Here is a 27,865-nt window from a genome sequence, read left to right as displayed (position 1 = left end):
TGTAGCTTTAAGGTTACAAACTTGACCAGCTCGCACACTTCTTCCTTGCCACAGCTGTGTGACGATGCTTAACTACAGTTCCTGCCTGCTATGCTGGATATTTTCAGCTCTCCCAGTTCCCAGCACAGGTCCAGGAGCACAAAGCCCCGACTACACATGAAGCACAACGTAGTTTTTTCTGTAAGAAAAGTCAGTATATTTATGGTTTGCTTTATAAAAGTTACTATAATACAATGGTACATAGTATTCAATTCACAAAAATATGAACAAATATATACAGCATGACACATCCACAACAAAAACACTTTCTTCAAAACAAGATACATACTGGTGACGGATTCTATATGCACAAAACATCCCTAAATTTATAAATTTGCTTAAAAAAAAGAAAAAGCAGAAACCCTAAATCTTCAAAGCAGAGATTTTTTTTTTTAAAGGAACTTAAAAAAATAATAATTCATTTATTGCAAACCATTTTACCTGCCCCCTTTTAAAGGAAGCCCTTTATTTTCACACCGTGAAATAAAACAACCTGTCACGGAACCAGAGAGCTGCAGGGAGCTCTTCCACTTCCCCATCACCTGCCCCTTTGCGTCCGTCACAACGTGTTTCTTTTCACTCAAACAAATACTACAGTGGCAATTAAGGAGGAAACTCATAAAAACAAATATTAAAATGAAAAAAAAAAAAAAATCCAGTTGCAAACTCGCTTAAATACATTGTAGGATGTCTATTAGACTGTACACATTTCCTCGCTTGAAATAAATAGATTTTGCACATTAGGTTTCAGACTAGGGGGAAGGGGCAAGGAAGAAGCCTCGACTTGGCAAATTTTTGTCTTCAGTTTCTTAATGCTGCTAATTCCATCTATTTATTTGACAAAAAAAAAAAAAAAAAAAAGCCCCAAAACAAAACCCCCATATTTGTACAGAATTTACATTATACAAAGCTTGACACAAGCTGTAAATGCCACCAGCTCCTTCGCTATCCTCAGTCCTTCTTCCTCCCCATCTCCTTGCCATGAAACAGAGCTGGGATCTGTTTAAAAAGAACTCCAAATTACAATAGTCACTTTTAATAAATTATTTACATGCTCTTGAAGTACAAAGAAATCAGCAAAAAAATTTCAACATGTTTCTACAAGAAACAGTGTTTGAAGAGAAGATTCTTGTTTGCCTATGTACATAAGATGCTTCTTTTTTTTAATAGACTTCAAAATCCTTTTTTTTTCCTTAAATTTTTATTTTATACAGAAATGCACTGAAATGATCCCTGAAAAAAGTCACAAAAACCGGAACTGAAATTACTGCATACTTTGTTGGAGTTTAAAAATGTTTGTCTGTAGAAATAAGCTGCTCTATACAATACAAATATCTGCAAGATGAGCCCCATCCCCTCCTGCCTCCACAGCCTCTGCACGGGACCCCTGTGGGACCCACAACGCTGTGAGTGCTGCACGGCCACAGCAGCCCCTGGCAGCACAGCGGGGCCCTGCGTGCACCCCGCCTGGGTGAGCCCTGCACACTCCAGCAGAGACTGCAGTGAGATGCAGTTCTGCAGGGAGCACAGCCAACATCCCTCTCTATTTTGTTTTACGGTTTGATTTAAGCGGAAAAAAAAAAATGGGACAGAGAACAGAAAGACTTCAGCAAATGGTAAGCAGCGTCCTGGGCAGGGTTCTGCTCAGCCCTCGCCAACATTTCCACGCCCATGATGATGGTGAATGCTGGGTCTGGCCCAGGGGCTGCACCACGAGTACTCTGCCCCTCCAGTGTCCTCCTCCCACCCCAGCCCTGTCTGAGCATGAGGCAAAGCACCTGGGGGTCACAAAACACCTCTATGGGCTGCCTTCTCCACCTGCATCTGCAGCTCCTCAGCCCCTCTGGGAACCACCACCAGAACCCATGAGGGATGGGGCGGCTCTCAGAGAAGCTGCGGGGGGAGAAAGGAAAGAGAAGGCTCAGGGTTGGCTTATCCAGCTGGGATTCTACAGAGCAATGGGTTACAGGCAGCTTCAGAAGCACCCAAGTGACTTTGGTGCAGAAGGCCTTTGGCATCCAAATCCCTTTGGTGCTCCTCCAAACGCCCTGAAGGAACCCAAGCTGCAGCCTTGCCTCAGGAGACCAGGGTCTGTCCCCTGCACACACAGCAGCCTGTGCCCCATTCGAAGCACACGGACAGACTGAGGAACACAGAGCTGCTGTTGGGCTCCTCAGGGCTGGGCACACATGGGATTTTTCCCCCACAAAGCCATGTTAACATCCAGGTTTGGTGGACTTGAGAGGAAGGAGGCTGAGAACAAGGTGGGCTTCATTCTGAAACAACATCTGTGCGTTCTCAATGCTTTGAAAGCAAAAGACCCAGCTGTAGCAATGCCAACTGAAGCATCAACATGATAGGAGCCTCATTTAAAGAAAAGGAGCAGAGTAGTTGGCTTAATCCCCAAAAGCTCTTGCCACAGGAGCTCAATGCACTGTCTATGCTCAATGACACACTGCTCACAGCTTCAGGTTCTGACCCACAACTACCCCATCGCTGGAGAGATTCACTAAGAGAGGGGGAAACCTTCAAAGACCATAGGATACAACAAAACTGAACAACAGCACAGATGAGACTACAGACTGCCCAACCTCAGGGCCGGTTCCCTTCCCTCAGGCTGCAGTGCAGGCACACTGGGGCCCTTGTAAGCCCCAATCAAGACAGATCTGAAGCAGGAACTCGAGCACAGAGGCCTAACCTACAGCAAGCCCCCGCACTGTGGGACAGGCATGGCAGTTCCCAGCAAGGGCGGCAACACTTTCCAGGAAACTCTTTTGCAAGGTTGTAACCTCTGATCATGAGGAGCTGTGGTTCAACAGCAATTGCCACTAATTTGAAAAGGAATGGGAATACAGCTGTGCTTTTGCTCTATGGGGAAGAGATTTTAGTTATGCAGATGATGTTTGCATTTTATAATTACATTGCAATTTCCCTATAAGTCAATTACAAAGGCTTAGTACAAACAACCTCTACATTTGAAGCAGAAGAGACTCAATGCAGGCTGAAATAAATGATCCTGTCCATACCCAAACAGTCATGTAACACTCCTAGATCACACCCACAGAAACATTTCTTCTGTGTTTTGGCTCATTTTTAAACGGAACCTCTTGATGAACTGCAAACTTCACCTCAGTGCATCTACAAGGACAAAACAGATCAAAAAACCACTCCAAAATATGCATTTGGAGCTCAAAGCAGCACTCATTCCCGTGCTGCAGATGGGGGAGGATAGGGTGCAGCCTGTGCTCAGGGGCACTGCCCACCACGTCTGCACTTACTGCAGGATGGGACCACCCAGGGCAAGTTACTGAGTAACTGGGGGAGGTCCAGCCTGCTCCTATCACAGCAGGAATCTCCCCATTCAAGGTCAGGGCAGACAGGTCCTGTAAAGCACTGGGAAGGCTGGGAGAATCGAGGAAAATCCATATGAGTAACACTTCAGACTGTTCCCCATCAACAGGAATAAAATCTTATTATGAACGTGAGGTGTAGTGTACCCTTAAAAGGAAGGTAAGATTTCTATGGAATATCTGAGGCGTATTTTCTACTTAATTTCAGCTCCAGACTTTTTTTGAACACTAGACAGACAAACCAATCTATGAGAAATCCTGAAAGGTCACGCGTTGCGCCACAATTCTGGGACTAAACAACTGACTCTGTTAGCAATGATTGCAGAACCCACTCTCCCTTGTCTGGGTGCTGAGGCTTTGATCCCCCAATATACCAGCACGGCATGCGACCATCAGCGATGAGCCCAAGGCACAAGCCCAGGCCATGGCTGCCCTGATGTCCCCAGGGTGTCTGGCTTTGGGGACTTGTTCAGGCTCACCCCTAATGAAAAGGCAGGACAGGTCACCTACAGTCTCACTGCAGACACCTCCATGCACACACACACACACACACACACACACACACACACACACACCTTCACACACCCTCGAGCCTCTGGATTCCTCTGTAACATTAACCTGACATTTATTTACAGCTTACTCTGAGAAAACTGTGCAATTTCAGCCAATCAAGCTCCCAACAAACCCTATATGGCATTTTCAGTCTCTGCTTCACATTTAAACGTTGAATGCCTTTTTCAACCAACAAAACTGATGAGGAAAAGGTAGCAGCATTTACGAAAAGATGAAGGTTTATAACAATTAAAAAAAAAAAAAAAAAAGGTACCATTATCCCATTATGGAGCATTAACGTAGGGACTGAACAGACAGAAGCTAGTGTTTGGATAGACCACACCACAGAACAGCAGTCACCTTTCTGCGTGCGTGTTGGATCTGAAAAGGAAAGAGCACCTGAAACATGAACAGTCCTCGTTAGCATGTGCGCTTTTTGCTTTCATCCGTGATCCTGGCAGAAGTGCGAAACTTGCTTGGTTTTCCTCTTCTCTTTTTTCCTTTTTTTTTTTTTTTTAATACTTTTTTTTTTTTAATTTTTTTTCTTCCTTTTTTTTTCTTTTTTTTCTTTTTTTTTCTTTTCTTTTTTTTTTTTTTTTTTTTTTTTTGGCAAAGTGCAACCACACCTGGTTACCACAGTTTTGACATGGCCAAAGGTGCAAGTGTGACGAGAAACCTCGAGTTCAGTTTAGGGTTCCCCTGCAGTTCTCAGAGCCACATAAACATGGGATTTTTACATCCTCAATGGGAAACTTGTAGTCATAAGTAATTTCCTCATTCACATTGATGTGCTGTTTTGAGTAGATGACGATCTTCTTTTGAGACTCCACCGTGATCACTTTAGCATAACAATTTGGCTGCAGGGGTGATAGAACAGGTAATGATTTAGGTTCCTGATGCCATGACTTCCCAGCCTCCACACAATTATTCTAACATAGAGCAGGCCATCACTTTCCCAGACAGCCTCAGCCATGTTCCCAGAGCCTGGGCCCAGGGGACCCAGTGGGAAGCTGAGGGTTGGAGGCATGAAGCCAGAAACCAGAGCATCCCTAATTGTGCTCCACCAAAACAAGCATTGTGGTCATCTGCAGTGCACAGGAGCCCACACAATGTTCCACCAAGTTTGTCATGGACTAACAGTAGCTCAGCTAATGCTCAGTAACATGGTTGGACATCCAGAAGTCTCTGAGTGACAACCGCAGCACAAAACATAGGGGAAAGTAGTTTCTCCACCTACCAGGGCAAGACTACTTTTCCCATGTGGGCATTAGAATGAGATCGTTCCCACAGCAGAACAGCTGCTAAAATTGTTTTAAGGAAATACTTATTAGATGTGGTTGAACAGTATTCATCAGCGTCCCACAATATGGTCAGGAGGATTCTGAGTGCATTCTGTCTCACTGCATATTTAATTTCTCAGTTCCTTCAAATCTCTTCCTTACATAGGTTTAGACCCAGCTTTGATCTGTTGCAGCTCCTTAACTTAATCCTAACCCTTGCTACTTCTCAGTGAGTTCCTGATCAGTGAAGAACAGTGAGAACTCAATAGGTTTATCTGTATGTCAGAGTACAATTATATGAGGGGGGAAAAAATAATACACCAATACTTACATTGCAGCTGTGATTAATAAATCTGGCAAAGTTTCCACACTTTGTAGCATCGATGATTGTGTCATGGTCAACTCTGAACATGTAACTGCTCCCAATGCCTTCATCCTCGTATCGCTTTTCACGCATGTCAGCAATGACCTACAGAAACCCCCACGCATGGCATTAGAACACAAAGCAGGAATGATCTATGAGCAAAGATCTACACAAGGCTCACCTCAGCTGTGCTTGTGCTTCTCAGGATACATGATGCCAAATATCCAGAAGCTCAGAACAGGCTTCTGGAAGGCTTACTCCCTAAGGATTTGATCACTTTATTTCCATGGATTACTGAAAATCCAGCCTGTTCTTTTAAACCACATGCCAGTCTGCCTAGGTCACATAGCTAATGACCTACAGCAGTGACACCAGCCCAGCCATCAGACTTAATCACTTCTTTCAGCACGGTTTTGATCAGATTTCACTCATGTTCCAGCTTACCTGCCTGATATTCTGACCCACATACTCAATCACCATCTCATCAGCTGCAATGGGCTCCATGGCAAAAAGGCCCCAGTCGTGAATGTGGCTCTTGCAGAATTTTAGCTTTTTCTTCCGGAACTGCATGAAGAAAACACCCCAGAAACCCTGAATTAGTCCCAACATGGAAAGAGAAAACATGGAAAGAGAAAGGTTGGCCCTAGCCACAAGTAGTGCTTCAAGCCAGCCCAATTTCCTTCTGTCTTTTGGTGACAGGAGGGCAGTACAGCGGACACAGGAGGTCCCACAGAGACACAGTACTTGGGTTTGTACCACTGACCACATGCTGCTCTGGAGAACAGACCCCCTGGTGTCTCAGTTCTGCACAGCCTTGATGATAATAAGCTCATGCACTTATTTATAGCCATTTACCAAGCAGATCACACCTCTGCTCCTCACAAGAGAGCACACTGGACTAGAGTGCCCTGTTTTCCCAGTGTTCCTATTTTTAGGTGAAGTAGACCACAGAGATCTTTAAATTAGGTTACATGGAAGCACAGAAGAGCTTTGTACCACAGAGAGGCTCTGTGTTGGGTGATCCACTGAGAGCAGCTCTTCTGCTCACCAGAGCTGCTATGAAGCAGGGCTGCGGAACTCAACTGCCCAGAGCACCTCTGACCCACCCTGTACAGAGACTTCTGCCAGAAGGCAAAGCAACAGTTCCATTCTGGGCCCCTTTCAGGCCTTGGGCACCCACAGAGGTGCCCAGCACTGAGATGCCTGTCTGTCTTGCCCTGGTCTCAGCCTGCTGCTCCCAGCTAGCCTCTGCCCAATGCAGCCTGCCCGCAGGGACCTACCTTGAGCTGGTTGAACTTGAGCAGGTCGCTGTCGCAGCTACCAGTGAAGGAGGAGAGGAGCCTGCGTTGCTCTGACCGCCGCTCGGATCCAGCCCGTGTGGAAGCATGAGGTTGGGCAGGGATGCTCATCCCCTGAGGACAAATGCATCATCAGAACTGACCCGATGGACATAGCACCCTGCAACCCCATCCATGTGCAGTCTCTTGTGCCGTATCATCACAGAACACGTGGTCTTCTGAAACACCCTACTTTGAACACCAGCACTACCTAAATGGCCAGCTCAACACAGGCACAGCAACAGCATCATCTCCCTCCCTGCCAAATGGCAGGCTGCAGCGGGCACGAGGCCAGACAAAGTCAAATCTCATTCACACCTGGTGTTCAGCAGAAGACATGCCCTCACCTGTGTGTCAGCTGGAGGCTCCTCTGCAAAAGCTCGGCTATTATTGAGGTATTTGAGTTTGTCCTTCTTATCAATTTTGTAATAGCCTTCGCTTCGTGCACAGCCCGTGACGTGCTCCCGCATCCCATCATCTCGCTTCTTTTTCTTGGGGGTGGAAAAGCTGGTAGGTGGAAAGAAGTTAAGGAGCAAAGCAGCTGCCAGGCGGTATCAGACAAAAACCTGCTGCAGTTACATGGAGCTAGCAGCTGCAGCTTGGAAAATGGGGAATGCTGTTGGGAGAGGCTGCAAGAAACAACAATTCTATTTTAAAAAGTTCCTCAAGCCCATACACCTACAGGAAAACCCAGCAGGTTCTTTCCTTAGCTGCATGCTTCGGGAAATTAAGAAAAAAATGTTTTAAACATAAAAACGTTAAGCTGTCAAGAGGAACCGTTTTGGAAAAAGATTTCCCTGCAGCACCAACCATGAACACAGACAGCAGCTGCCCACCCATCTGGCTGCACTCTTTTCCTTGGAGTTTTGAAAGAACACTTCTGTTCCCACTCCAGAAGTTACCCCAAGCCCTGAGGACACCGTGCTGAGTTCAGTAAAGCAATCTCACCCCCATGCCTCGGGTAAAGTGCAATGGATGAGCCATAGGCACTCAGCCCAGAAGGCTGGGAGACACTGCTCTGACAGGCCTCAGTAAATCTGCTCCTTCAGGGAGTTAGGGATCAGATATTTTAATTTCAGAAATCTTTAGCAATACATGGGGCAGTGCAGTTTGTCTTGTCTAACATAAAAACTAGCTTCCCAGAAATCTCCCCAGAAGAGATACGTACAGATTTCCCTTCAGTCCTAGCTGGAAAATGCAGCACAACAGCCACTTCTGCAATATTTCTGTACTGCAGCTTCAGGGAATAAAAGTCTAAACTTCTCTGCTGAAAAAAGTAATTGCTATTCTAATAAGCAAAGGCTTCTTCTACCCATTAACTTTGTTTTTTTGCAAAAAATGATCATCTTGCAAGTGTTGTGTAATGCAGTGCACCAGTGAGAAAGGATATAAGGATGGAATACCCACAGTGTGTCATTGAGCCAGTCCATACCATTGTCCTGCTGTAGGAGGCGGTCATATGTGATACACATGAATTTGATATCTTCCTCATCTATGCCTCCATTCCAAATATCATACAAAATGGTCATCTCCTCAAACTCGGAGCGTGGCCTGAACTGAGGCTGTGGTGGGGAGTACTCTGGGGAAGGAATCACTGGGAGGTGCTCGGGTGACTTCTTCTGCCTTCGCCACTGTCTTTTAGGCTTCACGTGAGCTTCTTCTTCCTTGAAATCTTCATTCCACTGGTTCTCCAATTCCTTAAATGGCAGTTTCTCTGCAACTGTCTCAGCTGCTATTTTCTCATGGAAGCTGTCATTCCTGAAATCTAGGGTGACGGCTTCAGGGTCCTTCAGTCCATAGAAAGCATCGGGGTGTGCACTCAATAGCTCTTTGCTCATAGCACTTTCCACCAAGGCCACAGGGACAGGAGGTGGCTCGATGGCTTTGCCCGAGTACATATCCAATGACAGGACAGAAGGTGGGGACCGTCTTGGCCGACCCGGCCTCCTTTTGGGAAGAACAGAAGGTGGTGGTGGTGGAGGAAGAATAGATGCACCAACGGGGACTTCTGGTGAGAGCAAAACAGATTTTACTTCTGCCTTGCACTCCTCGATGGGCATTCTTCCATCTCCAGGCATGCATGGCAGGGCTGCGATGGGTATCGGCTCGTTAGGTGGCAAGCCTATGTCTGTGCGGAAATCTGCTTGCGTGGGGCTGGCAAAGGGGATAGGAGAAGGAACGCTGTTCATGCTGATAGTAAGGGAAGCACCAAGAGGCTCTTTAAAAGGTTTCTCTTCTAGGTCATCCTCTGACTGTTTCTTGCCAGACAGAAGGCAAGGAATGGTAGCACCAGCCTCTGGGAAAGTAGGCGTGAAATTGAAATCTCTCCCAGGAGTCCGAGGAATGCCACTGTTAATGCCAGGAGACTGGGATGGATAGGAAAAGGGGCTCCCTGGGACTTGAGGGGAACTGAGGGTCAAGCTGCTTCCTGTAAGGGGAGCATCACTTCCTGGTGTGGCTGGAACAGTGTCTGTGCTCTGCGACTTTGCAAGGGGGTGTGAAGACTTGGCCAAAATGTCCCGCCCAGGAGTCCTAGGAATCTCCTCTTCTGTGGACGCTTTGGTCACCATTAATTGTTCAGGGAACTTTTCTGGAGGGACTACAGATTCCTCTTTACCAGGAGTCGATGGTAAGGGAAATGTGGAGGATGGCACCTTGTGGGCTGGAAGCAAAAGAATATCAGTCTCTGAATGGACCACTGTTTCCCGTCCAGGTGTGCGAGGCAACCGGTCCTCCTCCTCCACTGCAGAGGGCAGCTTTGTTTTAACATGCGTTTCTAAGCAGCTGTCATCAGACTTGCTAAAGAAGCTGCTTTTGTTGGGCAGAGGTTCTCCAAAGACTGCCACTGAAGTCGAGAGGCAGACTGTGCCAGCCTCCTCTTGTGATTCAGGCTTTGGGCATTCTTGTACCTCTGGCTCCAGCATGACAATGGGTTCGGGCTCTTCCACTAGGGAAAAAAAAAATTAAAGAATCAGAAGTGTTGCTTCCACTTGGTTACACACCACTTGCCAGTAAAGGCACATTAAAGATGCTGCAGTTACACAACAGTTCAGTTCCACTGGGAAGCTTTAAAAGCACCAATGCTTTACATTTTGGAGACACAGAGTATGGAGTAATTACACACTACCACAGACATCCCTAATCGACCATTAAAAAAACACACAATTAATTTGAGAATTAGCTACTACACAGCCCAGAATGAAGGCTTTCTGCTTCCAAACCCCCTTACCACCTTTTTGCAGACATAAAAAGCATTAGTGAACTGTGGGGCAAAGGCTGTGGAGGACGTGTGTCAGAGCCCAAAGCAATAAGCTTTTCTGATTGGGCAGGTAAACTAAGTGTAGGGCTAAGAAGTACCCTCAGCTCTCCAAGGATAGAAACAAGGAAAGGAGAAGCATAATACTCCTGAACAACACATGAAGGAAATGGAAAGCCCTTGTAATGAATGAGGAGACACTCAGATGGTATCAGTGAGGCAATTTATATGCTGCTCTCTCTCTGCAGCAGGCTCATTTGTCTGGAGTTTATTTACCTCCTTAGATCCAGGGCCAAAATGAATCAACAGTGAATCATCTTAGGCAGCTCAAAATAACATTTTCAAGTGGGAGAGCAAAAGGAAGGGGAAACGCCTGGAGAACTGGAGGGGAAGTGTTATCCATCTGTGCTGAATGAACCAGAGAATCACAGGAGAAGGGTCAGACCCGCGTCACTCCTGTATGACCAGGCTGGGCAAGCACAACAAGAATGCTGCAGTTTGAGCTTGTGCCTGATTTAACATTTAGCCTTTAAGTCTTTCAGATTTTATAACAGCCAAGGAGTGATATCCTGGGCAGAGACCTGATTTCCAGCTCTGCAGGTGACAAAATACCACCCAGTTCCCAGATCTACAGCCCTCAGACACCCATCCTGCTTGAGGCTCACTACACTAGATACGCACTCCCTGTTGGCTTCCCCCTTCCTGCTGCAGAATTTGTCAAGCTTTCTGCATTCTACTCCTATTCTAGTCTTCAAGGGCTATACACAACTGTGTACTGAATCAAGACAAATCTGTTCTTCCAGCAAATCAGGGGGTATCATTCACTTAAAAGAACTAAGTTTAAAATAATAAAAATAGTACCATGAATCAGATAGAATTCTAAAACTCTGCTCACCTGCCACATACGGTTTAAAAGTCACATACTTCTTTGGTATTAAAACCAAGAACAGTCAGTAATGACTCAGTAAGCACAGATACATGTTTCATTTTAGCAGCCATGGTTTTACTAACTTGAGCCTCAGCCATCACACCTTCCAGTCCGCTCTGGATGATAAGAACCACTCAGTTCCTGCAGGACACTAACTAAATTGGTCCAGGACAAGATTCTGGGTACAATAACCACCATTATCTGTACAAGCAAAAAGGTCTGTGCTGAACTTTACTAGGAAGAAAAGACACAGATAATCCCTAGCCTAGAGCCAAGCAGAAAGAAAAAACAACGGAAACAAAATCATACATATTGGACACTGCAAGAATACTGTATTTGGAAAAATAATAAGTGCCAAACCAAAAGGAAGACTATACCTGGCCTGCAGATGGGAGACAGTGCAAGTTTTGGCTCCTGGTCTCTTTCCATAACCAACTGTTTCAGTGTTTCAGCAGCAATAGATTCCTCTGGGACTTGATCACATTCACTTTCCTCTGCTTTGATTTCTTCCATCCCTTCATCCTTCTCTACCACAGCTGGCTCTGAGAGTCCCAAGCCCGTTGCATCCATGTAGTCCACAGGATATAGCTCCAAAATGGTCTCCCTCTTATCATCGAGAAGCTCATGACTGGCAGGTTCATGCTCTGTCTCAGCAACCATGGCTTCTCTGTCTTGATCTTCAGTCACCTCTTCTTCCTCCTCCTCCTCTTCTTCATCTTCGTCCTCCTCCTCCTCCTCTTCATCATCATCTTCATCTGAGTCAGAACTTGATTCAAATTCAGAGGAGTCCTCACTTTCATCTGATGATTCAACTTCAGCCTTGGAAGATGAGGGACTCGCTACATCTTCTGCAAGAAGAGCAGGTTACCATTAGTTCTGCTTTCTGACTTTAGTAAATCAGGCTCTACTACAGGAACAAATATTGTTTCCACACTTGTAATAGCATCAACAGCAACAGGTGGATTTGAAGGAATCCTCTCACAGTTTATTTTTGCAGGGATTATTAAACCAAGTATTTGGATGCTAACAGCAATCACCATACAGCAGGCAACTCCATAAGCAATAAAGCTAGCACTGCCTGGCACCCTGCCCACATCACTCTTGGCAGATTGCCTCTTAAATACATTTGTACTGAGATTATGTATATCTGTATCAATTACCTTGTACAGAAACTGCCTTTCAGTGAAAGGGGTGCACAAATAAACACTGGCTTATGAATAGAGTGCAAAAGGGAGATCCCAAATGACCTGAAAGACAAACTTGCTCCTTTCCTTGGAATTGCTTACCCTCCTCAGAGTCCTGCTCTTCCTCTTTGTCACTTGTTTCAACACCTGTCTCCTCATAATCCTCTTCATCTTCATCATCCTCATCATCGTCTTCATCTTCCTCATCTTCATCCTCCTCTTCCTCCTTCACAAGAAAGCATTGTGAGAAATTAACAGTGTCTGACCCGCTGACCTGGCTATCACTATAGTAATCACCAGTGACTCTCAGAGATGCTGATCAGAGAACCTGAGGGTTTCTGTCCTATAGAGATTATTTTAGGAGAGACCCTATGACAAGCACTCATCTTCTAGAGAAAATAATGTTGAGATTTGGAATTACTAGGACCCCTTTTAATGACAGACAGCATTCAGAATGCAATCACAAACCAACACACCTTGCCAGGTGCTGCTTTCACCAAGCCTCCTTCTTCCTCCTGCTCCTCTTCTTTCTCTGAGGAAGACTCTTCCTCTTTCCCTGATGTCTCATCTCCCTCTTCCCCCTCACTGTCGAGCTCCAGTGGCCTTGCTGGTCGCCGCCTCAGCCCCACTGCTTCTGCATCCTTCTTTGACAGGTCGGATGTCGTATCGGAAGCATCTCTGTCCCTCTCCGACTCTGGTGAGCAAAACCAAGGAAATTGACATCAATTGACATCAAATACTTTGCAAGAGACTTGCAGACAACATCGTGAAAGCTTTTGCTTTGGGAAGATCAAAGTTGGTGCAATGTGTCCATGTGGTGTGAGTCCCCAAGCTCACAGGCACTTACTAATTTCACAGTGCAAGTGAGGGTGAGACTGGGTGCAAAGTGTTGAAAGTCTCAAGGAAGGCGTTATGCAGGAAGTCAAAGCTGACAAGCTCTAGGTGGAACAGCTAAGAGACATAGCACCATGAGATCATGATAGGAAAGCCAAAGAGGACCTTGCCAAGAGGTTGTCTCATCCCACACTGTCTTGGACACTGCTTGGAGAACAGTACTACAAAACTGTACCATCCTTAAGAAAAATGTGTTTTTGAGACAGGAATATCAGAATAGAATACAGAAGCGGCTGAATCAAGAAATGTAAGAATATACTGCACCAGTGGAGTCAAGCTTCCTCATGAATCAGAAGGAAGGCACGATGCATGATTCATGTCAGGAAACTCCCTGTATGCTTCCCTAAACAGACACACGCTAAGGGATACTAATGCTTTAACAACTCAGGGTTTGCTTTACTTTTTGAAGAACTGATGGATTGGTGGGTCTAGTTATGAAAAAGGCATTTAGTTAACCTTGGTTCTTATGACTTAATTCCTCTCTCTTTTCAGTTAAAAAACAAAACAAAACAAAACAAAAAACAAAACCTTTGCTTCTCTGCTTTAACTTTAAAACCAATTACTAGTCTGAATCAGGTTGATAGTACCACTATTTTAAATCCACTTTTAATGCAAAATAAAGACATGAAGCTTTGAATACCCTAATCTCCATTTTTCCATGTTCCCAGGGGGAAAAAAAAAGTTAATATTTGAAAATAGATTCTTCCAGCAAATAAATTTAAAAACTGCGCAGGGCAAACTGTCCCTTACTTACTTTCTCCCTCAACATACAGAGTGATTTGCAAGCATGCCTCTAGAATACAGTTAGTTCATCCATGAACTAACCTGAGCTCCCTCTACTGGGTGACCAGCTCTGAATCACCAAATCTACAAAAGGACATGAGTGTAACATGCAGGTCTTAAATTTCCCACCAGTGAATGTAAGATAACTGAATCCATAGGAGACACCTTCCAGCTGATAAGAGGTTTGCAAGAGGCAGGGCTTCGGCTCAAATCCTTTACTCTGTGTCTAACTGTAAGTGAGCACACTGCTGTGAAGTTTAAAAGAATGCAGCTTGCATGTGGCTTGCATCTGCTTGGGTTTGAAACAAATGTGCTGTACAAACCTTCATCTTCATCATCAACAGAAGTAGAAGGCCGGATTCTCTTCTGATCTCCTGCTGAGGCAGCTTCTGGTGGCTCCTTTCTTTTCACCTGAACAAAAGACAAAATTTGCATTTCTAAAAGAGTTTAGAAACAGCAGAAATCAACTTCTTAAACTGCTACTGCTTCACTTTGCTACTGTGACTTACACCCAGAAATCAAGGGCCACTTTCCCAGCTCTTGATCCTTTTATTTTCTTGCAAACAGCATTTTACTGTGAATGAAATTCCACCCCTTCATTTTGAATCAAAACACTTTCCATGTCAGCATGGTACATGTCATCATCAGGTACTTTGAATCTGACAGAGATAGCTTGTGACAAATGCACCAGTCTGAGTTGTAGCAGAACAGAAAAAGAATCTGAGCCTACAACATCTTAAAGAACCTCAAAACAAGTTTTATTTTAAATCAAGACTCCTGAATCTCTAGTCCCAAATCTCTACATGCTTTCTCTTTGTATTCAAAACTTCAGTTTCAAGGAAGTCCTCTCTAACACCACTTATTTTTTGCTTAAACTGCTAAAGAAAGAAAAAAAAAACTTTCATTTTTTATGCTTCTACTTCTTGGCAGAAAGTATAAATAATCTTTAAAGTTAATGACCCCATAGTTGTAAGTATGATCCCATAAACTCACACGAGGTAGAAAACATTTTAAATCAAATGTCAGGTGTGACTCAGCTGCCACACTGTAAGACATTACAGTCAACTTATGCAAAAGAGCCAAGCTTCAAAATCTAGGAATCTGGTAGTGTTACAGGCCTATTATGAATGGTAAATCCAGCTCTGAATAAACTCTGCTTACGGAGTTCTAAGCAAAGAAATAGCTGTGTAAAGTGCTACTAGCATAAACATATTTTTACAACCATGCTGAAACACTGCATCCTAACACTGTCTCAGCTGAAACCAGCACATGGGCGCATGCTCCATTTACCTTACAGAGCAGAAATCCTTTACCAACAGTTCACACACAAGTGGCAGATGAAAGGCTAAGGCTGGGTAAGAGCATCCTTATTTTTTTTATTGGTGGGTTAGAAGGGATACTGGAGGAAAGAATCTTACAAGGAAACAGTATGGGGCTAACAGCCTGTGGGGCTTTGGGGCACAAACCTAGGTTTCTTCTCCTACTGCTCCTTTATGAAATGCTAGTGTAATGAAGACAGATCTTTGTTTTTACCTTGAAGGATGGCAACCGGATGGCCCCCCGTAACCCAATGCCCAAGCCAATTCCCTCATATCCCAGGCCTTCGCCTTTGTTCCAGTTCTCCAAGAGACAAGATGTGATTCGATCTTTTGGCTTTGGTTTCTCCTCCAGTTCTCCTCCGGACTTCACTGGAGTGAGAGATGCCTGCAACAGAAGGGAAAAAAAAAAAAAAAAAGACCTTTAAAAGAGAAGTTTCCCTAGGGAGAATGTGAACTCCAGAAGCTATTTAGATAGCTGCAGTTCACGAAATACCCCTCCCTAGCTTGGGCATCAGTTTCTCTGAAGGCATCTGGACATGCACCACATGACCACAACACTTGAAAGGGTGAAAGCACAGAAGCTCTTCTTGACAATAAGACCTTCCCATCTTCAAGAAATCTTCTCCCCTTTGCATTTTAAGAAGTTATTTGAAGAAGTTATTTGCTCTGCACAAGGCACTAAAACTGCTGAAGACAAACCTGAGGAGACTCTCAGAGGAGTAGTTTGACATGGACACCAAGAGATCCTGCATTCAGAGCCATCAAACAACAAACCAGACAGACATCACAGCACACTTGTCTTGAGCGAAGGACACTGGAGGTAATGTTCACTTGCATCAGTCAGTGGTGCAACATCAGCTAAAAGTCATTTTCACTTATAGACACTTACAGACACTAACAGAGCTAATTTGCTAGAGTGTAATCACTGAAAAGGAAGTGTAAGCTCAACTCTCCTGCTAATAAAGGACAGTACTAATGGAAATATCAAGCAGAGAACTCAGACAGCAGCCTTCCACACCCAGGGATGGTTGGTTATTCCTGACACTGTGTTTAATGCATCTTGCTCAGCCACCCAAGCAGCACTAGACTTGGTAAGTGTTTCCAGGCAAAGACCACGGTACGTCCAAACAGTTTAAATACACCCATAGATGGTGACAACCACCTTCATTCCAGTGCCTATTCCAGTGCTTAACAACCCTTTCTATAAAGAAGTTTCTCCTGATATCCAACCTAAACTTCCCCTGGCACAACTTAAGGCCATTTCCCCTTGTTCTGTCACCAGTGAGAAGAAACTAACCCCACTTTCGCTGCAAGCACCCTTCAGTTGTTGGAAGAGAACAATAAGGTCTCCCCTCAGCCTCCTTTTCCCCAGACTAAACAGCCCCAGAAAGTTCAGAAACAGTCAAAAGCACTCCATAGATAATTTGTGACTGAACACTGTTGAACAGCTTGGAAAAATGAAAAAAGAAAAAGCCCAAAATAAAACCACAACGCTTCTGGAAGCGTTTGTACAAAAGGACACGTTGACTGCAGGAACCAGCACATGGAGGAGCTCAAACACAGTCACAATGAGCTTCTATCTCCACTGTGAAGGAAGAAGAGGGCTGCTGCAGCTGGTGGTCCAAGGACATGAGCTATTAAGAGATCTTTCTCTCTACAAACCTGCCTCGTATATTTCTATAGAGAAAGATGAAAACAAGCACATATGTTGACTTATTTATACTTCCAAACCTCTGAAAAATAATAGTTTATTTCACTGCTATTAATCAGCAAGGAAAAATTATATCAGGAGTTCCAATTAAGACCATTAGGAAGGAGGAAATGGGGACACAGGGCATGTTTTGGGGAGACAGTTGTGTGTGACGACGTTTCAGCTCTAACAGTGCCTGGAGGCATTGGTCTGTTCTAGAAAAATCAGCGATGGCAGTGTGTGGAGCCCCAGCCCACAGGTGTCACCAAGGAGCCCTTGGACAGGAACCTACCAGCAATAGGAAGGTGCCACTTAGCTGAATATTCCTAGTTTGTTCTCTTTGGCAAAAACAGACAGCTAATGGCTGGGCCTAGCAGAAACAAGGCTCAGACCTGGGTGGTTTCCCCATGTGCAACATGACACACAGCCTGGCAGAAGCTTCTCCAGACACTGCTCTGAAGCAGCAATGGCTCCTGGACAAAAAACACAAGTTTTTCCATGTGTTCCGTCAGATTGCTCACCTTCAGCACAACCTGTGCTGTACCAAGGTGCTGTAGAACAGCCAGCTTCCTTTACCAATGTGGTCTGCAAATTCCAGGTGAGAGAGAAACATTCTAAACCCAACCCCAGCACAATACATACAGGAGCCTGAGCACCCCTGCAGACCTGCCTCAACTTGCTTCTCCTTCACTGCAGAGCCTGGTTTAAAATGATTTCTTGGGTACTTCAGCTGCTGCTTTTGGGATCCATTCCTCTTGATCTCCTGGAAGCTCAGGGACTGACTCCAGCACCGCTAGCACGTACCTGCTGATGAAGGCAGCAGCTCTGTGCATTAGCCAGGAGCAGAGGACCAGGCTCCTTGCTACCCAACAGCCAGCTCTAAGCACATCACACTGTCAGGAAGCAGCTGCTCTGCAGCAGCAATATCAACCTCTCTGTAAACCAAGGAGCAATCTTAGGCATGAGAGCTAACATGCAACTAGCTTACAGAGCTTGTTGTGAGGGCACTGCTCTGGAAACTGGTATCTGAAACAAAAAGGGCAGCTGTGGCTCGTGGTGTTGCTTTATTTATTTATTTATTTTTATATATTTTTTAAACAACTCATCGTAATAGTCACTGTAAAGATTGCATGAATCTTTCTGTAGCAATAGCTTTTTTTCATTTCACTGTGTATTAAATCACAGAGCAGTTTGCTTGCTGAGGAATGCTCTAAATTGGCTGAGAAAGGATCAGACAATTCATGCAAAGCTGTTCCCTTAACTAATCCTCATGTGTTTGGCCAATGTTCAGCTTTTGCATTAATTGCTGCTATATACAAGCACTGGGGAGGAGGGAGGAGTGCGGAACTGGGAATGTTCCTGGACTTTGTTGTACAAAGTGGGCACAGAGAGCTCTGGTTCTGGTGTTTTCAAGTACTCGTGCTTTTTGGAGCTAAAGTTCAACTTCCTCTTCAATGAAAGAAGCCTTTGCCAGTTTGTATCCCAATCTTGGGGTAATTTCCTCCTGCAAACTGCTTCCTGGAAGCAGCCACGAGTGGCCCAGACTACAAAAAAAAAATTTCTTACACTTCTCCAATTTTAGGTCCCAGGACTTCAGCAAGGGGTGAAAGAGAAAGGAGAAGCAAGGGTAAAAAACTGAACTTTAGGAGTTTAATAGCAAGGCCTCTCAATGTTGAAGGCTCTCCCTTCTCCGCCTGAAGGAGCAGCTGTGCCTGCCCCACTACTGACAGAGGGTTTGCTCATTGTCCCCCTCGGATCGTGCCCCAGCATGGGAGGAGAACAAGGTACCTTCATCTAAGACCATATTTGTTCTCATGGAAAAGTAGCACGAAATGCACGTAGCAACACCACAAAATTGAGCCAGGTTTAACACCTGGGTGCTAATGTGTCCCAGGGCTGAAATCTGCTGCTTATGGGCCGCTCCTGACCCACCTGGCACAGAGACCAAGGAGGCAGATGCAGGACATATCTGCTTCCCATTTAATTTCAGCACCCAAGCAATAGGGTTTTCTCACAGCAAAACTATTATGTGATTCTATTTTTTTTCTAGGTATCGTAACACTTAAGGGTTTTTTTGTTGTTTTTGCTTTGTTTTTTAATTCAGATCCAGATCCCTTCTTACCCACATCTGGCCTCAAGCACTGTAACCCAGCACAAACATAGAAACCTACCTTTGCCAGCCGTTCCTTCTTGTCCCACCAGTCATCAAATGCCCGAAATGCTACCACTTCAACCATCTTCCGGTTCAGGTCCCTTTTCATGATAGCTTTCAGTTCCTTCACGATGACCAGGAGGACTCCATCCACGGTGGCTTTGTGGGGATCTTCCTTCTTGGGCTCATAACCCGGTGGTGGAACCGAGGGGTCAAACTTGGGCAGTGGTGGCCACTGCTGCCCACGACCAAGAGCTGCTCCCATAGAGAACGGGCGGTAGGGCGGCAGATTCACAAACTGCATCCTGCCCCCCATGAAAGGCGGATACTGGTATGTGTTCTGTGCCTGCATCATGCGGCTCAGCATCTGAGTTTGCATCTGGAAGGACATGGGCATGCCACCCCAGTGGTTGCCCAAGACACTTATCATATCCACCTGCATGACTGGGAACATGCCGGGATGGAAGGGAGGAAGAGGAGGCAGGATGTGAGGTGGAGGGACCCCAGGGGGAGCTGGGAGTGGCGGAGGGGGCACGGTGACAGCAGGGTGTGTGGGAGGAGGCGGAGGAGGCAGTGGCGGAGGCATTGGGAAACCCGGCTGTGGAGGTGGTGGTGGAGGAGGAGGAAGAGGAGGGAATCCAGGCGGTGGCGGCAGAGGAGGGATGGATGGGGCCATCACGGCTGCGTTGCTGACTGAGGAGTTGACCACAATGGTTTTGGCACACTCTGCACTGGTGATGGGCGCGGAGTTCATCTCATCATCAGAGATTTCCATGTCCTCCCCTGAAGAATGCTGACTCTGAAACAAAAGAGAGGAAAGGTGAGGAGCACATTCCTTTCACAATAAATACCACAGCTCTGGCTGCTAAACCCAAGATTGACACAGGTTTTAGGGACTCAGGGATCTGAGGAAAGCAAACAGCACTCTGAAAAAGATGAGGCCCACTGAGCAGCTGGTTCCAATTGAAGCTTTTCTCTCCCATGTCAGACCTCAGGAAGCAGGGGTAGAAGCTTTACCAAAGACCACCAGCTCTGGGCAGCCTGGTCTAATAGCTGGCAACCCTGCCCATGGCAGGGAGGTTGAAACCAGACGACCTTTGAGGTCTTTTTCAACCTAGGCCATTCTATGATTCAACCAACCCAAAACCTCAGCTTCTGTGCAAGAACAGGATTTGCTCCATGCTTGGCAAAATACACACAACCCAAACTCCTTCCGCTGCACACTGCATTATTTCCCATTTGCATCTAATACTAACAGATGCATTATGCCACAGGTTTCATTCTTTAGTTTTTACCATAGAGTTTTCATGTTTTTAAATTATCTCTGGCTCATTGGTTGTCAACTCTTAACCTCTAATTGTGGGAAAGCAACAGCAGACATGGCTGCTGCTGTTAGAAGTTGTCTCTACTGGGCCAAAGGAATTCACATTGAAAAACAGAATCTGAATTTGCTTAAATTACCTTTAAATTTCACAGAGTCTTAAACACTGCAATTCAAAGACACAGCATATGTCATATTTCTAAGCAAAAAGAGCACTGGCCACATGCAGACACAGAGTTATATGAAATGCATAAACGGTAATGATGTGCCACCTCCTGTCAAAAAGAAATAATCTGGAGGCCCCTCCAGCCAGCCCCAGCACAGCATGAATCCTCACTCCTGCATGCACACCCTGAAGGCACTTGGATCCTGCAGGTGCCTCCAGCACCAACAAGCCACAGAGATGGCGGTCACACCCCCTCAGGTACTGTAAAACAAATCCTGCTATGCAATACCAGACACTATTGGAAGAGGCACCCTCCACATCAAGAGTTATCTGTGAGACACAAACGGGGCTGGCATTTTACTAGTGGGACATCAAAAACAAGAGAGGGTCCCAAGTTACCCTCTCCAAAACTATTTACCCCATTCTTCCTTCTTTCCCAGACAAAAATGGCAAAACCAGAACTAGGGTGACAACAAACACCACCATATGTTTTCAGGGCTGAAAGGCAGAAGCTCTCATCATGACTTTCTTGCTCAAGCTCCCAACAAGCACAACTGGCCAGCCTCCTTCGAACAACGTATCAAGCACTTCCTTCCTCCCAACAGCTTTGCACAAAGGAGCCAAACATTTTGTGCCTTGTCATCTAAACAAAAAGTATCCATCCCATGTCCCACCCCTGAAGCCAGCCAAGGAAATGAGGCCGACCACAAGCCAGTGGCCTACTTAAGTGTCTCTGCAACTCAGTTCTGGCAAGAGCTTTTGGAATTTGTTGGCTGTCTTCAGCCAAACTTGACAGGAGATCCCCAAGATGCTTATTTCCTCCATGCTGTGGGCCAGCAGTTATCTGCTGTCAACTCTCCTCACCTGAAATAAAGGCAGAATGGAATGGAGCTCTTTCTTTGTCAAACACTGGAGAAACTGCACAGGGGAACTTTGCTGGCAGTTCTCTTCCCAAAGCTGCTGTGATTTCAATTTTCACCTAGGAATTTTGCTCGGGAGTAAGGGAACAAAAGCAAAAGCAGCTGAGTTGATGACTCTGCTGTGAGCTGTATGGAGCTGAGCAACCACAACCACCCCAACCAAATCAAACGCTTCACTTTTTTATCAAAGGTCATCTCTGCTACAGCAGCTACCACCAGAGAGCAGGCTGAGCACAGTGCTTGCCACAGCAGCTTTGCAAATCCTCCTGTCCTAGCACCTCCCCTCACCCAGGGTTCCTTACATTTTGCTGCTGCAGCATGAGCCCACCAGGACACACGCTGCACGATCACCCCAAAAAAGCCAACTGCAATCTTAGCTCTCTGAAGATGCCTAATCTCTGGGCTCTACAAGGAGACTACCGTTTATCCCTGCAGAGTGGCTCACAGCATGAATGGGCGCTGAGGTTTGCACCCTGCATCCCTTCCCCAGCTTCTCAGCTCCACAATCACATCCCACACTGTGGATGCCAGGGAATGAAAGGAATTCTGCAGTTGCAACTAATGCAGCTCCAGTGAAAGGGACAAAGGAAGAGCAAACAAGATGATTATGGCAGCTTTAAACAAGTTTCCTGTCAAGCAGACCCCATTTTTCACCAAACAAACATGTAAAAGGTTGTTAAAAGCATTGGCTCCAATTGCAAAAACCAGATCATACTAAAAGTCAGTGCTGGATGGGAAGCCAGAAGCATTCAGCCTACCACAGTCAGATAAAACCAACTTCAAGTTTGCATTCATCTCATCCGGGGGGGTACGGAGGAAAGTCACCCCTGTGAATCCCCACGGAGCTCCAGCACCAGGCAGCACCATGGGGACAAGTGTTCCCAGCCTCAGCCCCTCAGTGATCCCCAGTGTTTCTGCAGGGTCCATCCCCTCATGCACACCCTGAGCAGCTGATATCGAAACCAGAGCTGACAGGCCTGGCTTACTGAGCTGCTGAGCTGCAAATCAGCCTCCTTCATTCATACATGCTTCATACACGCACCTGAGCTGAGAACTGCTAAAGCAACAACTAGCATTTCTGGAAGACAATTGTAAGTTCTTGTGCTCATATGAGTCTGCAAGAAACAACAACAGATTCCCTGCTTCCTGCAGCATGGAGCTGACAACTCACCTGCACAGTGAACAATCTGTGCTCCAGTTTTATCCGAAGCAAAATGGAAAGATTTAACAGCAGGGAGAAAAAGACCAAAAGGGTGGGGGGAAAAAAAAGGAAATACACAAGGTTAGCAAAGAGGTCAAACCAAAAGAAGATCTTCTATGGGGAAGTCTTTAAAGAAAGTTAAGAAGAATTAATATTTAAAGCAGATGGACAGGAAAGTTGTATCTAAGGGGAAAAAACATAGGCACCAACTGAGAGAGAAAGATACAGGCACAGAAAGAAATCAATGGGAGACACAGAAAGACCTTTTGTGACACTAATTTCTTTTCATTCATCTATCTTGAATTTGCTGTGGCTGCTACCAAATACCTCTCAAGGTAAGGCTGAAAAGCAGCTGTGCTGTTCTCCCAAAGAAACTGCTTCTGGTTTTCTTTGCTTTCACAGGGGGAAAAATGAGCTGATATCTGGCATACGTACTGCTGTGAGGACATCAGTTCTATCACTGTCAAAAAACTGTGTCAATCAGTCCCAGAGTTCACCTGCACATTTCTGAGGGCACAATGCCTCCAGAAACCCTCCCTTCAGCCCACTGAGAGGAAAGCCATTTCCCTCTCAATTAATTCATGCTGCCATCTTCGCTTTGCATTAATTAAATTAAGAGTTAGCCAAATAGGTACTTAATTATATGCATGACACATTTTTCCAAAGGTGTTTTAATGATGCAAATTTGTTGGGAGAGACTCACGTCAGCGTAACTGCTTATAAAGGGTCTCATTTATTGTCCAACACACTAACTGCCACCTTTAGTCTTGGCACAATGTGGTTTAGCTCAGGTAGAGCCTCTTGAGTTAAGCAAAAAAAAATATCCTGAGATCTCCTTTCTGACCAATCTGAATAGTGATAGGGTAGAGAGCTACTGAATGCAGGGTATCGATCTTAGAGCCAATACCCAGCATTTAGCAAGCAAATATTCATACCTGCAGCAAAAAGAAACTACTTCCTAATATTTGCATGCAGAACTGGCAGCTCCAGGTGTGCAGAGGCTGTTCTCTCCCCGGCCCAGAGGAGCACTGACACTGCGGCAGCGGCTGGGAGCTTCAGCGTGAATACCGTTCGGTCCCTTTCCTATGGGCAGAGGAACTGTGCATGCTTTCATTTCCTTTTAAAAAGAATTCAGAATGCATTTTGAATATTGTCAGCTCACAATTGATTTCATTTAAACACTTCAATTGGTACCAAGTTACCTTTATTTGAGATAGGTAACCTCTACGATTGAACACAGCTACTCTGATACAGCCTGGCCGAGCTCTGGTGCATCAGAATAATGAAATGCAAGATCAATGGCATCAGCATGATGCAAGGTCATTAGCTTTAATGAAGTGATGCATCCCATGCTTGCAAGACGAAGCAAACCTGTAAGCCTGTAGCAACCTCCACTCACAGAAACCAAATGGGAAAATCACTCCTTAAAGCCTAAAACTTCGTAAGTCGCATGAATACTGACAATCTTTCCCACTTGAAATGTTAAGCATCAGCTTTTCAGTACAGCTAGAAGTAAAATCAGAAGCAGGTCTTACAGAAAGAAGTTTTCATAACCCTACTGACTGTCAAACAGTCCTCACTTGATTTTGGACCAACTCCATGCAGGGATCTAAAAACACTCACACATGAGCAAGCCTCACCCTTATCCTAACAAAACGTGGAGAAAGAAAAACCCTCCAGAAGTGAGGGAGAGGCAGGGAAGTGACACCTGGCTGAACAGGATCATGCAGTGAGTGCTGACAGAGCTGAGAACAGCCGCTGGGTCCCTCCTGCGCTGAGCCCATGGTGTGCTCCTCATCAGGCAAGGGAGCAGCTGCAGCCAGCATGCTGCAATCCCTGGGTGAGAGCAGCACTGCTGTGTAACAGCTCAGTTCTTCTGCCTCCTGCGGAAAACATTAAGAGAACGAGATGCTTCAGACCTGTTGCCTGCATTTCTTACAAAAGGGATGTCTGAGGATGTAAAGCTATGACACCTGCAGCTTCCCCTTCAGAGGCACAATTCAATGAAATGCTCCTTTAAAAAACAAAACAAACAAACAAAAAAAATCCCAACTCAGTCCAGAGAATCCCACCATTCACCTTGCAAACACCTCTCGTGGACCAAAACTCACCCAGCAGAGCACAGTGAGGGCTTCAGTGAGCACTGCTTTGCTCAGTGTTCATCTGCTTTTCACCAGAGAAGGGCTCAAAGGTCCCACACATCCCTGGCACACCCTTAGGAGCACAGTGCAGCCTTCAGGCATGCTGACATGGCAGCAGCCCTGTGCTGAGCGCTCACACCTCTGGGTGTCAGGCGTGAACAAGACAGACTCAGCACTATATTTACAATAAATATTTCTTATGTTGCTAACTATAATCACACACTTCTCTCTACAAGAGCATGCATGAGGGTGGCTCCGAGCAGGAGGGCAGAGCCAAGTGTCGCCTGTGTTCCCTGCCAGCTTTCCTTCCTGCTCGGATAATCATGCCATCACCAGTGCCCATAGTAGCAGCTCTGCCACACAGTCTGGATTGATGTCATAGATGCCTGCTGCCTCCTCCTGGGCTGCTTTGCCACATCCTTCATCTTTTCTCAGGCAGCAAAAGGAGCGTCCATCCTCCTGCTGTTGCCAGAGCGTGCAACTGCCATCATGGCAGCTCTTAATTGGGATGGAGATAGCATTCATGTAGTGTATTTGCACTATAATGAAATGCCCGGCTCAGGATATTAAAAGATTAACCCATTACAGCTGAATGATTATAAATACCTTCAGCAACATGCATTTCTATCTTGAGAATGGAAAAGCAAGATATCTATGTAGTTTACATTTATACAGCACTTGGCAAATTTGACTCTTGGGCAAAGGCAGCAAACACAGCAGAACGCAGATCAGTGTGACACAGACTCAACACTGTGCCCTGCAGCCATTTTGGTGCAAAAAAAGTCACCAAAACAGCTGCAGTGGAGCAAGGATTTTTTGCCAGAGGTGGAAAGTTATTAGGTATTTTGGTTTCTTTATTATTGATTGAAAAATTCTCTCTGATTACTTGAAAAAAAGAATTCAAGCTCCAAGAGATTAGAACACCCTACCTGACCACACAGACACTCACTTGGCTCAGCTGTTTTAGTCTGGTACTTATGGCAGGGCTTCCTTGGCACACACCAACCTCTTCACACCTCCAAGGCTGCTCAATGGGTAAAACAAATGACAAAAATATTCAAGCCCTCACGGTAAAAAAAACAGCACTGTAAACACCAGCCTAATTTATGCCACAGTTTTTCTTCTAGTGCCAAGAGGAAATTTCAAGTCAGTGTCTGAAATCACAGAAGGAGAATTCCCCTGAAGTTCCTGCTAGTCCCTGAACACAGGGCAGGGGTAAGGAAATGCCCCACAGCCCCCATGTGAACCTGCACAGCCCCCATGTGAATCTGCACAGCCAGGTCTCCTGCAAACTCTTGGCGAATGGCTTGAACGTGAGATGGGGCTCAGCATCTCCAGACACCTCTCCAGCCTTTTCCTTATATCCAGTCTAAATCTCCCCTCCTTTAGCCTGAAATCTGCATTTCCCAAAGCAAAGCCCAAAGATGAAGAGCATGAAGTGGTGTTGCACCAAGATGCAGAATATAGCAGAGGACAGAAGCATCGATTAAGCATGAGGGGTTCAGGCTATTGTACACGATTGGAAATGGAAGCTCCAGTGTCCACAAGAAGTAATGCATGGATTCTTCTGTCCAAGATAAAATCCTGGAGGAAGACGTTCAGCAGCCTCTAGGCATCTCCCTGAGACTGGAAACTCCTTTTATTTAGCAAAGGACTCATGGAAATACAAAACTGCGTGAAGAGGACAGATGGGAAGCAGATGCACATGATTAGTGCTCTGTGGTAACAAGATCTGCACTGATCCAGAAGGAAGATGACTTGAGAAATGCAATTCCAAGGGAATGAGACTCAACCAGCATCCCCAGTACCTTCAGCAATCCATTCTCCTGGCACCTTACTTCAGTTCTCAATGAGACTTTCAAGAGCCCACAGTAGGAGCTTTCCAGGATGGCAATCCTCAGAGCCGTAAACTAACAGAGCTGCCTGATCTGTCTTAGCAGAAAGCTGGATGAACTGCAGTGATCTCTTTCTCCCTTTGGAAAGAGAAAGGAAGTTCTGTGATCTGCTGTGGTTATGCCTTGTCCATACCCACTGATTAAGGGATATTCAGAAAAGCCAGACACTGTCCTTAGGCTTCCAGCATGTACCAGAAGCTCACAGGTATATGCAGGGAGAGTTCAAACTGAAGCAAGAGCAAAGACCAACAACATCCTTTGGGTCCGTGCTCATCAGTGAGACCCATGAACCTCCAGACCCCCGAAATACAGCCACACAACCGTGGGTGTGGGACCAGATAGGCCCTAAAGCACAGGCAAGGAGATGTGCCAAGGGGTGCCAGCCCCATCCCAAAATCTGGTGTGTGCCAGACTGACCCATCTCTTTCTACCTGGGGGGAACAGATCCAACTTGGCACAGCAAACACACATCAATGTGGGGTCTGCATCAGGCTGCTGCCTGGTTTTCACTACATGTGAAACGCTCTAAAATTGCATTTATCACCTGACAGAACCATGGTCTTTTCCCTCAACTGTTAAGCAGATCTTATTAAGAGCAAAAAGGGTTTCTTGGTGGGGGGAGGAAGAGATAGGGAAAAGGAAGGAGGAAAAAAAAGAAGGGATGTTATGCAGGGGAACACACAGCAAGGCCAGCTCTTCCCTCAGCTATGGTTGTTCTGGTATCCCTATTTTGAGGGGAGTGGGAGGGTGGAGAGAAAGACAGCCAAAGAGCTATTTGCAATCTAACTTCAAAGGCTTCAGCTAGCTGAGAAGTTAAGTCATGCATAAAAGGATGGCAGAGTGGCAAGAAAATACCCCTTGCAGATAAAACAGTCAGGGAACATTCCCTGCTTCTCCCAAAGACTTGTCTGGACCTTACCCAGGTAAAGCCCTTTTCAGACACTGGGTTGAGAGTCCTGGGAATAAATCATCCTACAGGGGAACTAAGCATGTAATGGGGTCCTCTGTCATTTTCTGGTGTCCCAGCTACTAGCAGATGTTATTCCAAGGTCTGTCCACATGCAAGATTCAGAGTTTGAAGCAGCATGTAACA

At 45.6% G+C, this 27,865-nt stretch overlaps 1 protein-coding gene across 1 annotated transcript in view; it reads right to left on the bottom strand.

The window, feature by feature from the left end:
- Nucleotides 1–194: 194 nt before the first annotated feature.
- SETD1B (SET domain containing 1B, histone lysine methyltransferase) overlaps nt 195–27,865 on the bottom strand; it is a 46,167-nt gene continuing 18,496 nt past the window's right edge. The window contains exons 7-18 of the mRNA XM_085238904.1: nt 19,148–19,927; nt 15,501–15,671; nt 14,291–14,378; nt 12,767–12,984; nt 12,393–12,516; nt 11,484–11,954; nt 8,313–9,869; nt 7,270–7,436; nt 6,866–6,997; nt 6,030–6,149; nt 5,553–5,690; nt 195–4,798 (exon numbers count right to left, since the gene is read on the bottom strand). Of these exons, the coding sequence (XP_085095030.1) occupies nt 4,625–4,798; nt 5,553–5,690; nt 6,030–6,149; nt 6,866–6,997; nt 7,270–7,436; nt 8,313–9,869; nt 11,484–11,954; nt 12,393–12,516; nt 12,767–12,984; nt 14,291–14,378; nt 15,501–15,671; nt 19,148–19,927 (4,140 nt within the window). The 3' untranslated portion in view covers nt 195–4,624. The remainder of the gene's footprint in view (nt 4,799–5,552; nt 5,691–6,029; nt 6,150–6,865; nt 6,998–7,269; nt 7,437–8,312; nt 9,870–11,483; nt 11,955–12,392; nt 12,517–12,766; nt 12,985–14,290; nt 14,379–15,500; nt 15,672–19,147; nt 19,928–27,865) is intronic.

This window comes from Meleagris gallopavo, chromosome 17, assembly GCF_905368555.1.
Source record: "Meleagris gallopavo chromosome 17, MGAL_WU_HG_1.1, whole genome shotgun sequence".
Lineage (NCBI taxonomy): Eukaryota > Metazoa > Chordata > Aves > Galliformes > Phasianidae > Meleagris > Meleagris gallopavo.
This window is presented reverse-complemented; position numbering and strand designations above follow the sequence as displayed.